The sequence below is a fragment of the Astatotilapia calliptera genome, chromosome 18 (genome assembly GCF_964374335.1).
Source record: "Astatotilapia calliptera chromosome 18, fAstCal68.1, whole genome shotgun sequence".
Classification (NCBI taxonomy): domain Eukaryota; kingdom Metazoa; phylum Chordata; class Actinopteri; order Cichliformes; family Cichlidae; genus Astatotilapia; species Astatotilapia calliptera.
This window is the reverse complement of record NC_137439.1, coordinates 33890917-33904910: the sequence shown is the minus strand read 5'-3', so window position 1 is coordinate 33904910 and position 13994 is coordinate 33890917. Positions and strand designations below refer to the sequence as shown.

Below are 13994 nucleotides of genomic sequence, written 5' to 3'. Positions count from 1 at the left end.
GCCACTAACACATGACCCTACGCTGTGTCACTGCATCATTCCATGTTTGGCACTGATCACCACCTGCACTCATGTATATATCTTTCTACGTAGCACTTTTAATTCTTATTCTCATGTATATATCTCATGTATATCTCATGCATATATCTTTCTACGTAGCACTTTTAATTCTTATTCTTACTTTTATTTTTTCATGTCTATTTAAGCGCAATTTATGACAGCATGTTTGCACTGAAGCACCGCAGCAATTTCCTAATGCTGTAAACCTGCTCAACATTTGGCAATAAAACCCTTTCTGATTCTGATTCTGAAAAAAAGCATTGACATATATTTTTCCTTCCTACGATAGGCCGACGGGCAGGGCAGAGATAGATTTTGGTAGCCCGTCTGAAAAAAATCGCTAGCCCCAGGACGTCGGGCTAGCGATTTTGCGAGCCCTGTATCTGATTGAGGAATCACTCATATTTGGAAAAGAGAGTTTATTACAGAGAAATGTCTCTTTCCAAAATAAAAGCTATACTATCCGCTTCTTCTGGGCTATATTCTCAGCAGCATAAGGAGAATCATGTGCTAACAGCTGTCTAAATGACTCGGCTAAAGTTAGTAGCATGCTTGTTGTTTTTGTCTTTGCACTAGGATGATGTTGGCGTAAATGTGCAGTCATATTCGTTGTGTTCCCACTAGTGCTTTCAGGTTAATCTCGTTGAAATGACCTTAACGCCACAACACGGCAAATCTCCGTTAACGAGCTACCGCCGATCGCCCCGTGCATGGGGCTAGACGGCCAACACGTTAACGAGCTAACTGCGCTAACACACTAGTTCCCACCCATGTAATTGAGCATTGCGTGGCACATCCAACATACTGTTTTACTTTAGTCCATGACTCGCTTACCTTCAGGGTCATACGTCACATGAAAACCAAAATAATTCCAAACGCCAGATCTGAATGAGGGTGGGGGAGGTCCATGTTGCAAGGAGAGCTTAACTTCTGTCTTGCTAGCTTGCCCTGCGCTCTTCCTTCTGACTATGCTGTCTGTGTTGAGCGCTCAGTGGATCTGCGCTCGACAGTGCAGCCTAGGCGGAGTAGTCGAACGCAGATTCACTGAGCGCTGAACACAGACAGCATCGTCAGAAGGAAAGTTGATAAAATAAATTACAAATGTTGTATTGTTCGATACATATGCGTACCGAACCGAAAGCACTGTATCGAACGGTTCAATATCGATACGAATATCGTTGCACCCCTACTATATATATATTTTTTAAAGTAAAGGCTTTAAAACCAAGTTAATTCTGAAAGTATAGACATCGCTAATGTCACATAACTTTCCTGACATGTGGCCAACAATAATGGTTTAATGTTCGTCATTAAAAAATATTTGCGCATTAATAAGTGACATAATATTCAGTACTTACTTCTGAAAGTTTACTCTTCCTCCGCTCCGCTTCCACCGTTTTTTTTCGGCAAAATTATCCACACCACCACCGCACTATGAAGTCTGGGATATGTTGGGCCATGAAGGCTACACCGACCCATCCTTAAAATTCAGGGAAATTAAGGACGTATTTGAGGGCCGCATGTAGAGCAGCCTTTGAATTGGGAAAGCCTTCTCTTGTCGCTGTGACGTAATCAGCCTTAAAATGCGGCCTTTAAGGCTGCAAACCCCCTTACTTGACTGTATGTCTAAAATGTGATAAATGAAGTTAAAAAAAAAAAAAAAAAAAAAAAAGGCTGCAAACTCCTAATCTGGTCATTGGTACTTCCTGGCTTGTGTAGTTACTAGGTAACAAAGGCTCAACACTGCCCCTAGCGTCCTGGAGGACTTCCGTTGTGTTTTGGAATTTGCATGTGTTTTTGAGTTTGCAAGTGTTTTTGAGTTTGTACGTGTTTTGGAATTTGCATGTGTTTTTTAGTTTGCATGTGTTTTGGAGTTTGTACATGTTTTGGAGTTTGCATGTGTTTTGGAGTTTGCAAGTGTTTTGGAGTTTGTACGTGCTTTGTCTCTAGGGGCCACCGTAGTAATTAGTGTCAAAGGTGCTTCAACAAAGTATTAAGCAAAAACTGTGAATATGTATATACACGTTATACTTTTGTTTTTCATTTTTAATTCAATTGGATTCATTTTAAACTGTTGTTACCATAGGGTAGGCTATTGTGTGTAATATTTTGAGGTGAAAGATTCATTTAAACTTGCTCACACTGCACCAGCTTGGCCAATACAGTCTCCAATGTGGGGTAAAGGATTAGTATCCTTTACCCCACATATAGTTAGTTCCATATAGTCACTGTGCTTTCTCCAATCTGTAAAACACTGTGGCAACTTTGATTTTTTGATCAATAGACAAGGGGAAGTCCAGCTTGATGAAGACATCACTGCAATGTTATTTTCCTACCATATACTGAACTTTAAGATGAATTTTTTTCTTTTCCTCAGAGACTAAAATCTTTGCCGGATCAGTTTTGCATTACTCGCATCAAAATATGTTCAATCCAAGTCATTTTAGAAGGTGTGTCCCCAAAGCAAGATGGAAAACTTCTATAGATCAGCTCAATATGTTTGTCAATAGGCAAATAACCCAAGAAACAACTCAAAATTCTGAAGTTCATTGATTTGGTTTTAACAAGTTAATGTGGCAAAGTTTGCTTTTCTCCAAAGGCCTCCTGAAGCTAATACTCAGCAGATATAGTCCCCAGAATATCAGTCAACCACAAATGACCAAACTGTGACTAATAACTCGGACTTTCTCTAAAGGCAAACCCAAAGATACGACTAGCCAATTTAGTGTACACAAATGTAACACTGAAGGCTTACAAAATAGCACACCAAGCTTTTAATTAAGAATAAAAAAACTTGAGAACAAGATAATTGTGCAGACGAGTCTCCATTTGTCACAACCAGGCTCAAAGTATGTGATAAAAAAAGAACAAGAACACATATAGAGTTTGGAGGCCATTGGACTGGTTCTTATAGCACTTTTCTACTCTACCTGAGCACTCTACACAATTTGTTCATTCACCCAATCACACCCATTTAGTGCTAACTAACAACCATACATTCTTTCACACTCCAATGGATGCATCAAAGGGCAACCTGGGATTAGTATCTTGTCCAAGGATACTTGGCATGCACACTGGAGCAGACTAGAATCGAACCACCAACCTTCCGGTTAGTAGGCGACCTGCTCTACCACCTGAGCTCCAGCCACCCCTGATATTTTACAATATTTCAGTTAAATAAAATAAAGACACCTAGCTTGAACGACTGTCAGCATATCAACACATGATGTCTGAATTCACAGAGGGTATTTGAGAGAGCATGTGCTAAAAACAAAACTGAAATGCTTTATCAGCTAAGCAGCGTCCATGAAAAATAAGCAGAGAAGAAACCCAAGAGGTTCTGGCAGAGCTAGTTTATGGGCGTTTTATACACCAGAGCCCTGCCTGCTCAGGTGTGCTGCCATTTGAAATTGGGTCAGTTTCACCCACCATACAGGCAACAAGAAAGCAAGGCAAGCACTATCTATAATATATAAAGAATAATAAAAATCTAAGACCCTTCAAGTTACCAATCAAAGCAGTTCTGTTGTATTGTCCAATGTCAAAATCAAAATGAACTCGATCTTTATGTTAAAAATTAAAAAATATTTTATGTTTGCTGTCAGATATCTAAACCAGAAATATTTTTAACTGGTACTTATTCAGCAAAATAACTTCAATTGCTTCAATTAACTCACACTGAAAAAAGAGAAACTCAAAATATTGAAGTTATAGATTTTTAGGGGAAATTACGTTTACACAATGTATTTAACTACTTTGAGTATTAGGGTTTAAAGTGTATTATATTATTTATTTGCGTTTTGACCTGTTTCGCTTAGGATATTGAAAACTAGGGCTATTTTGGTAGGAAAGTGTGCTTGTGTTTAACGGTTTAACTGCGGGGCTGAAGCCTCCACTCCACAACTAAGCTCCTCTGAGCGTGCAAAGGCATGAACATCCCGTGCACAAAGCTACACCAACAAGAGCTGGCAAGAGGCTTCACAATATCAGATCCGCTGGAAGCACCGAAAGACAGCATCGGCACGCTGCGGGGTGCTAGAAGAGATACATGTGTGGAGGATGTGCGCGCATCAGGTACTAATCCTTCTCTGCCAGGGGAAGAGAGAGCGGGCTGAAAAATCGCCATCACGTCGTTTCAAAAGTGAGACCCCGCATATCGTGAGGAAAGCAGGGGGGAGGAGAGGCGAGCAGGAGGACTGGGCTAGTAAAGGACGCCACCATCACATCTCTGAATGGCTGCCCTGTTCTCTCTTAAGAAGCGGCAAGCCAAACCCACCGGGGTGAGGACTGACACGGCGTATATAAAGCAACGCAGCGAGTGGTAATTACAGATCACCCTTCGCCTTTTTGTCGTCCGGCAGACTGACGTGGATTAATCAGTACCAGGGTAGCTTACAGTTGGAGCAGCCATGTCTCATGGATGGGGATACGAACCGACCAACGGTGAGGATCTTAGAGCATCCTACCGGGTTTGCTGTAGGAGAGGATGTTGCCCCACTCAACTCCGTTTTCTATATAGTTGTGTAGACAGTGGCATATATTACAAACAACAATTTGTCCATTTTCTATAATAATTTCATTGCTTAAACAATACACCACTGCGGCTAAGCCTGGGGTAGGAGCAGACCTACAGAGACCCTGATCGTTTACAGAAGCTAAGCGTTCTTATTTATTTATTCCTTTATGATTAAACATTAAAACCATAATTGTATTTTAATGAATGGATTTTATTACAGTTTTTAAAATAAAAATAAATATGTAATTTGGTTTGTTTTGATAAGTTAGTTGTTAGTTTTATTAGTTAAGATAACTGTTTCTCTGGGACACATTTTCTGTAATTTTATGTTCAAATAAAAACGGGCTGTTATGTTTTATTTAGTAATATATTTATTTAATTATATATTTATAGAATATATTTTCACTGCCTATAATACCTGGATGTTATAGACAGGAATAAAATGGGAAAATGTTGTGTGTGTGTGTGTATATATATATATATATATATGTATATATACATATTTTGTACAGTTGAGATTTAGAGCTGAGGACATTTTGGAAGAGACTTATTTCGATAGAATGGCTTTTAAAACTACAATTTATGGATTATAAATAGACTTGACTATTACAACCTTTCATTAGAAATTGTATGAAAGTTTCTGTATCTAACCTACATGTGAGGTATTCTCTAGCAATTTATGTGCCAAGTGTAATAGATTTCCAGTACTTACTGTGTTCATACTGTTAGCATTTACCTTGGAAAGAACTCAGATACTTTGAAAGTCATTTGTATCGTATGTATTGTGGTACTGCTGCTTTTATTAACTAAACAACTTCAACATCAAGGTTCTCATTTAGGTCAGTAGCAGTATGATCGTTTAAACGTGTTAATTTTTCAACTCTCTCATAAAGGATGTGAGCACCTTAACCTTGAGACCTTGTACTTGATAAACAGAAATGAGAAATTAAATATAAGTTCTACATTTCTTAGTCGTAAACATCGTATATTTACATTTAACTTCAGTTTGAAAAACCAATAGAAATGGTGCATTTTAAAATTCTCAGTATACTTATGTATAGCATGGAGAGTCATATGTGGAACGTATGTGTGATGTTAACACATGCATGTATTTGCAGGACCTGACACATGGGCTGCAGATTTCCCCATAGCTGATGGGAACAGGCAGTCTCCCATTAACATAATCCCTAAAGAAGCTCATTATGACCCATCTCTGAAGGCTCTGAAAATCAGCTACGACCCCTCAAACACCAAGGGCATTCTGAACAATGGGCACTCCTTCCAGGTGGACTTTGTGGATGACACAGACAGCTCCAGTAAGTACAGAGCCACAAAAAAGATATTCATCTAGTTATTTATGTCTTGTAAGGTGTGGCTAAATCATCAAATAAATGTCTAGATGTCCAATGCAATCTTCTTAATGTTTTGTACAGTTATAAAGCCTTATGGACAAAAGTGTAATGAGTATATAATATTCATTATATTGCAGTTGTGTAGAAGAGGGTCAGAAAATGTGACTCTTTGATTAAAAAATTCTAAAGTGTATGTCATTGTGTTAGTGATGGGATTTCCGGCTCTTTTTAGAGATCCGGCTCTTTCGGTTCGGCTCACTAAAAAGAGCCGGCTCTTTCGGCTCCGAACCGGCTCTTCAGGTTGTTTTGTTGCTTTAATTAATTTATTATTAACAATAATATAAAATTATGCACAAAAGGAATTACTAACATAAAAAAAGTGGTTTTATTTATATATGTTTATATATAAATATATGCGGTGGCCCCTAGAGACAAAACACGTACAAACTCCAAAACACATTTCTAGCATGAACTGAACTTCCAAAGCAGAGCTACTAGATCACTTAAATTACACAATTGAAAGCATGTGTGTATTGTTTGTGTATTTATACACAGGCACTCATATATATATTCAAATAATTTAAAAAAAAGTTCATTTACCTGTTACTACCACACACCAAATCCGGTCGTTGGTACTTGCTGGCTTGTGTAGCCACAAGATAACAAAGGCTCAACACTGCGCCCAGCATCCTGGAGCACTTCTGTTGTCTTTTGTACGTGTTTTGAGTTTTTATATGCTTCTGAGTTTTTATGTGCTTCGGAGTTTGTACGTGTTTTTACGTGTTTTGGAGTTTGTACGTGTTTTGGAGTTTGTACATGCTTCAGAGTTCGTACGTGATTTGAAGTTTGTATGTGCTTTGTCTCTAGGGGCCACCGTAAATATACTTTTATTTATTCACTCCACATAAAATGTAATAAATAAATCATCTAATACAAAAATCAACTATTCACATTTCAAGTTTTAACTATTTAAATTTTCAGCTTTTTCCTTTCACAAATTTAAAGTGAAAAGAACACAAAACACTGCAAACCACAACACAATTAAATATAAATTATAATATGAAAACTAAAAGAACATGCATATTCTCTGTCATATGGACCTGCATGAATAAACTTTCTCAATCCTTTATCATCTGCAACTGAAAATAGTTGTGGATGATTACTATACCTTTCTAATGTTGTTGTCCCTGCCTCTCTTTCTCTCTCTCTGGCTCTGTTTCTGTGCTACTGAGTGTAACTACCGCCCCTCCCCCTCTGCCCAGCGTAAAGCACAAGGCTCGCGTGCAGAGTGAAGCGGAAAAAAAGTGCGAGAGAGAGGCTGAGAGAAAAAAAAAAAAAAAACCACGTGACGGCTCGCGATAAGGAGCCGGCTCGCGTCGTTCACGTCAAAGAGTCGGCTCTAAGAGCCATTTCGTTCGCGAACGACCCATCACTACATTGTGTACATTTACAGTTGATCCTAGCATTAGTTAGCTTTATCTGTCTTGTTTATGCAGCCACCCCTGCTGTATGTACTGTAGTAGATAAGCGTGATGATGTCAGCATGCAGTTAATCATAATCAGCTCTATTTCATTATCTGCAGGTCAACAGACATCTACAGTACCCCACCCTGTTATACTATACTATACTAGTACTTTTACTGTTCACCTTTTATCCAGTGTACTGCATGTCATTACAAAAGTAAAAGTAAACACAGAATTAAGTCATTCTACTCAGTTCAAAAAGTTCAAAAAAATTGAGAACCAGAAAAGACTTAAAATCCTGTGTTATCCTCATACAGGTCAGACTCTGAAAATCCTGGGTCTTTTGCTTTTTCAATGCTGAATACAAAGATCAACACATGCAACATCTGTCCTTTCCTGACTGTGGCCCCAATGATTATGATGTTCTGTTATTACTAGCCTTGACTGGGGGTCCTATTTCTGGAGTCTACCGCCTGAGGCAGTTTCATTTCCACTGGGGAGGAAGTGACAACAGAGGCTCTGAGCACACTCTCAATGGCATCAAGTTCCCCTGTGAGGTAAAAAGATCTTGACACTGCATAGGATTAAAAACAGTTGCACACAATATGCAACTTGTGGGTCTGTTGTGTAAACAACTATTTAGTTGTTACTTTACTTTCTTCAGCTTTGTGCTTTAATATTTCAACTTTGTTTGATTTTCCTGTTAGCTTCACTTGGTGCACTGGAACACTAAGTACCCCAGTTTTGGAGAGGCAGCTGAAAAGCCTGATGGACTTGCTGTAGTGGGGGTATTTCTAAAGGTGAACCGTCAGAGGCTAAAAAGTTCAAAATGAATAATGTAAAAACAAAAAATGTTAAATATAAAAGTTTGTTGTCTTTACATTGTGTTCCAGATTGGTGCTGCCAACCCCCGCCTTCAGAAAGTTCTGGATGCTTTGGATGCCATCAAGAACAAGGTAAAATCAGCTGTCTCAGAATTGGTAAAATACAGGTTTGCTGAAAACAAATGTGCTCGTACTGTTTGTGCAGAGCAGTTTAAAGGCGTTGGAAACTAATGATGCCACTATCATGGTTTTTCTTTTGGTATTTCCTTTCTTCCATTTTCTCTTCCCTCATGCCTACAGGGAAAGCAGACAACCTTTGCTAACTTTGATCCAAGGACTCTTCTTCCTGGTTCCCCGGATTATTGGACCTATGAGGGCTCTTTGACGACTCCTCCCCTCCTGGAGAGTGTCACCTGGATTGTACTTAAGGAGCCAATCAGCGTCAGCCCTGCACAAGTACTTATCTTGGCCCCCAACCCCATCCCTTTCACACACATAGGCAATGTGTAGTTATAACTATTTGATTCAATTCAATTTTATTTATATAACACTATATCACAACAACAGTCACCCAAGGTTCTTTATATTGTAAGACCCTACAATAACCCTACAATAATACCAAGAAAATCCCAACAATAATATAACCTCAACGAGCAAGCCCTTGGCGACAGTGTTATAAGGGTTTAGGTAGAATGTCAGAGTGTGAGTGTATTAGTCCAAAGAAAATATACACTTTAGTACATGTGCACAAATGTGTACATGCTTTTTAGTCATTTTGTCAGCTGAGAATGCTGAAAGATTTTCACATCAAATAGGAAAGTGAAAGGAAAGTATTAAGCTTCATAGACTCATGAAATCAACACAATTTCATTGTTGTTGATTAAAGAGAACAGGCTGTTTACCTGTTACTCTGTTTTTTACAGTATAATTGTACACACGTTTGTATGACTATACATTTCATTTAGTGGTTGTGCATGGTTTGGGGGGCCAGAATGTTGATCCAAACATTATCACTGTCAAGAGTGTAGTTACAGAAGCCATATCAGACTTAGTAGGGTGGGTCTAAACCTTAAGTAACTGGTGTTTCACTTAGATTACACTGACTGCCTGTATCTCCAGGGCGCAGTTTGCACTCATGAATGTAACCCTCGTGTGACACAAAACTCACACAGAGGTGGCAATAAGCGTTCTCCACTAACATTAAATGTGCTCATACATTTATAAGACACACATACACTCAACAAAAATATAAACGCAACACTTTTGTTTTTGCTCCCATTCCCCATGGGATGGACGTAGAGACCTAAAATTCATTCCAGATACACAATATAACCATCCCTCCCAAACAGTGGTCACAAATCAGTCCAAATGTGTGGTAGTGGGCACATCTGCTATATTGAGATAATCCATCCCACCTCACAGGTGTGCCACATCAGGATGCTGATCTGACATCATGAGTAGTGCACAGGTGTACCTCAGACTGCCCACAACAAAAGCCCACCCTGGAATGTGCAGTTTTTTGCGCTATTGGGGGTCTGGGGACCCAGAACCGGTCAGTATCTGGTGTGACCACCATTTGCCTCATGCAGTGCAACACATCGTCGCATGGAGTCTATCAGATTGTCAATTGTGGCCTGTGGAATGTTGGTCCACTCCACTTCAATGGCTGTGCGAGGTTGTTGGATATTCGTGGGAACTGGTACACGCTGTCGTATACGCCGGTCAAGCACATCCCGAACATGCTCAATGGGTGACATGTCCGGTGAGTATGCTGGCCATGCAAGAACTGGGACATTCTCAGCTGCCATCTGCCCTGAACAATGTGAACCATGATTCATCCGTGAAGCGCACACCTCTCCAACGTGCCAGACGCCATCGAATGTGAGCATTTGCCCACACAAGTCTGTTACGGCGACGAGCTGGAGTCAGGTCAAGACCCCGATGAGGACGACGGGCATGCAGTTGAGCGTCCCTGAGACGGTTTCTGACAGTTTGTGCAGAAATTGTTTGGTTGTGCAAACCAATTGTTCCAGCAGCTGTCTGGGTGGCTGGTCTCAGACGATCTTGGAGGTGAACCTGCTGGATGTGGAGGTCCTGGGCTGGTGTGGTTACACGAGGTCTGCGGTTGTGAGGCCGGTTGGATGTGCTGCCATATTCTCTGAAACGCCTGTGGAGACGGCTTATGGTTGAGAGCAGGTCAGCCACTAATCAGAAGGTTGGTGGTTCGATCCCAGGCTGCCTCCTGGCTGCATGCCAAATATCCTTGGGCAAGATACTAACCCCATGTTTGCCTACTGGTGGTGGTCAGAGGGCCCGGTGGCGCCAGTGTCCGGCAGCCTCGCCTCTGTCAGTGCGCCCCAGGGCAGCTGTGGCTACAATGTAGCTTGCCATCGCCAGTGTGTGAATGTGTGTGAATGGGTGAATGACTGAATGTAGTGTGAAGCGCTTTGGGGTCCTTAGGGACTAGAAAAGCACTATACAAATGCAGGCCATTTACCATTTGAGAAATGAACATTCAATGCACGGGCGACAGATCTGGTTGACATTCCTGCTGTCAGCATGCCAATTGCACGCTCCCTCATTGCTTGTGGCATCTGTGGCATTTTGCTGTGAGACAAAACTGCACATTCCAGGGTGGCCTTTTGTTGTGGGCAGTCTGAGGTACACCTGTGCACTACTCATGATGTCAGATCAGCATCCTGATGTGGCACACCTGTGAGGTGGGATGGATTATCTCAATATAGCAGATGTGCCCACTACCACACATTTGGACTAATTTGTGACCACTGTTTGGGAGGGATGGTTATATTGTGTATCTGGAATGAATTTTAGGTCTCTACGTCCATCCCATGGAGAATGGGAGCAGTAACAAAGGTGTTGCGTTTATATTTTTGTTGAGTGTATATATAGATATAGTTATTTTCCACAAAGTAGAAATCAGTGCAGCAACACTGAAACACAGTGCAACATGTATTTAGTGACAGATAAAGGGAAACTTTGGCCTGCTAAAGTAAATTCAAGATCACCAGCTAGCTAAAGGCTAAAATAACTATTTCACTCCCAGTGAAATAGTTATTTTAGCAATTTTACTGCTTTCGGCATTTATCTTTCTTTCTCTCTCTCACACACACACATACACTGCAGTGAGATTATTCCATGTTGTCTTAGTAATTTAATTGTTTAACATCTTTCATTCCACATTGTAGTCCTAGCACACTGATGTTCAACTAATCCTGTCCTGGGAATCCTGTGAAACAGTGGTGTGAATGTTCTCAGAAAAGTGTATGAAGAAAAGTCCTTTTAGCTTCCGTTTGGTTAAACCAATGCCTTCATCAAATTGGACCAAAAAGCCATTTGACATGATAAGGGAATGCTAAAGAGGAAACTTTTATTGGATGGGCCTCTCCCACATACCAACCACTTGCATGTAACAGTAATTAATGACACTTCAATGGATGTGAGTTGGATGAAACATTATTTCATTAAAAGGTTTATTATTTGCTTATGCATGTATTACTGTTGGGTAGAAGTGCACTGTGAGCGTAAAATAGGCTGTTTTATATGATACTCAACTGCAAACGTCTTTCTTTCATTTTAAATAAGGCTTAGATGATGATTACAATTTGAAATAGCTGTTTGTTAAATATGTCTGTGTGGGAACATTACGGTGAAATGGTTTTGTTCACCTATAAAAATTTAAAAAGTAATGTACATCATGTAGTACTTTTTGAAAGGTAGTGTACTTGCTTACTAGATACAGTAACTGGTTACATTGCAACACTGACTTTGTAATTTTGTAAGTTATCAATATAACCAGCCCTTGGTGATACTACAGAGTATACATTCACCTCTCACTTGTAATCTCCTAATCTAATCTGCTTGGTGATGATTGCTAGAAATTGTACTAATGCAACTCCAAAATTCTGCAGAAGTCCATGGAAACATGATCTTTTATTACTCTCCCTTTGTCACTTTCCTTCCTCATTAGATGGCCAAGTTTCGCAGCCTCCTCTTCACCGGAGATGGAGAAGCTCCATGCTACATGGTGGACAACTACCGCCCTCCACAGCCTCTCAAGGGCCGCCTGGTCCGCGCATCCTTCAAATAAGCCCTTCTTCCTTGTCAGATCCTCTTACTCTTTTCTTCTTCTTTTGGTGAACATTCCTGTTCCCTGTGTGCAGGCTTTACTTACTTTATTGTTGCTCTGTTGAAATCACATGGAAAATTGTAACAGCCAATAACAATGATGTAGGACTTCTAGTTAGATTAGATTAAATAGATTTTTTTTGCAGTATCTGCATTTTTAAAACAACAACAACAAACTCTTTCCAAAGTGAATTATTATTTATAAGTAAGTGTCAGTAAACAATAATATCTAATATCTAAACAATAATATATAGTTGTTGTTATCAATTTCATCAAAAAGACACTGTAGACTAGGTTTGCTTTTAATTTGTCATATAAAGCACAAATGATCTTTTCATGAACAGTTTCCTGTTTATGAAGCAAAAGTCTGCTTAATGTTCTTCTTAAAGTCTTCTAAATCTTTCCTCGTGCTTAAACTTTGCCTTTATCAACATTTTGAAGCTTTCTATGAATTGATTGTGTTGTGATTTGTGCTGCAGACAGCTGCTCAGATTGTCAAAGGCTTACCGATGGCTAATTCTGCCACTGGTCAGTAAACCGGTCAGCAAAAACAGGAAGTTACTGAACTTGGATATGACATTCTTCTGTAGTCGTACTCATCATTTTACACACTATACAGCAGTTGGAGCCACCACCTATCAGGTAGTGCTTTTACGTAAGTAGATTTGACTTTTGACCCCCCCATTATGGTACAATAACAGAAGTAAGTCTGTTGTTAAGGACTGTCTAATCTAGCTTTAACCAATAGTACAACCAAAGGCCATGTGCATTCCTGTGGATATGGCTTATCTTCTCAGTGGCACTACAATACATTTTATTTGTGTCATTTAATTTTCTTTTCTTCCTTTTTTTGGTTTGTTTGTGTACCGGTCACCACAGTGCCTTAACCACGGTCTTGAAGGCTATTTTTCCATTCTTTCTTTTTTTGGTTTGTTTGTTTACTGGTCACCACAGTGCCTTAACTGCTGTCTTTAAGACAAATTGGAAAGAAAGTGGCATCATTTTATGGCTATGAGCACTGTTCCTTTTTACTCTTTTTTTCAGTGCCTTTAACTTATTCTCCATTTAACTAAGCTTAAATAAATAGCAGGTATTTATGAGAGACCAGAGCAATGTAAGTTTTGTTTTTCATATCAATTGTTTTAGGGTGTATCTATAGTAAAACAGGTTTAACTGCTTATAGTCACATTACACGTGTAAATGCCTGTGAGACTCTTTCACTTAATAAATGGAAAAGTGCAACAATTTCAAAAACATATGTATTATTGTCTTATTTCACAGCAATATTTGTTCTTCTTTTGGGAATTAACTGGATTTACTACAGTTCATTTTATATATGCTTGGTTTCCAGAGGAAGACTTATCTTAAAATCTCTTGTTAAAGAATAAAAGTGATCTTCTCACTTGCATCATTTAGCAGGTTTAGTTTTTACTTCTTTAGTAAATTATCAGTGAAGGATCAAGGATTAGCACATAATTTTCTATCACATTCAAAATCAATAGACAATGAATCCTTCTGACTTTGTTAATCTTCCGTATATCTGAAAAAGACAGGCAATAATTGCATCATTTTTGTCAAATATTTTGTCAAGATATCAAAATCCATGCGTCCATTTTGTCCTCCTTATTTGGG

General features: G+C 39.4%; 1 protein-coding gene across 1 annotated transcript; it reads left to right on the top strand.

The window, feature by feature from the left end:
• The first annotated feature begins 4290 nt into the window (after positions 1 to 4290).
• Positions 4291 to 13616, top strand: cahz (carbonic anhydrase). Its single transcript, XM_026150266.2, has 7 exons — positions 4291 to 4503; positions 5695 to 5892; positions 7831 to 7949; positions 8100 to 8192; positions 8286 to 8348; positions 8517 to 8672; positions 12205 to 13616. The coding sequence occupies exons 1-7, from the start codon at positions 4470 to 4472 to the stop codon at positions 12322 to 12324; spliced, it is 783 nt and encodes a 260-aa protein (XP_026006051.1). The 5' UTR covers positions 4291 to 4469; the 3' UTR covers positions 12325 to 13616.
• The last annotated feature ends 378 nt before the right edge of the window (positions 13617 to 13994 follow it).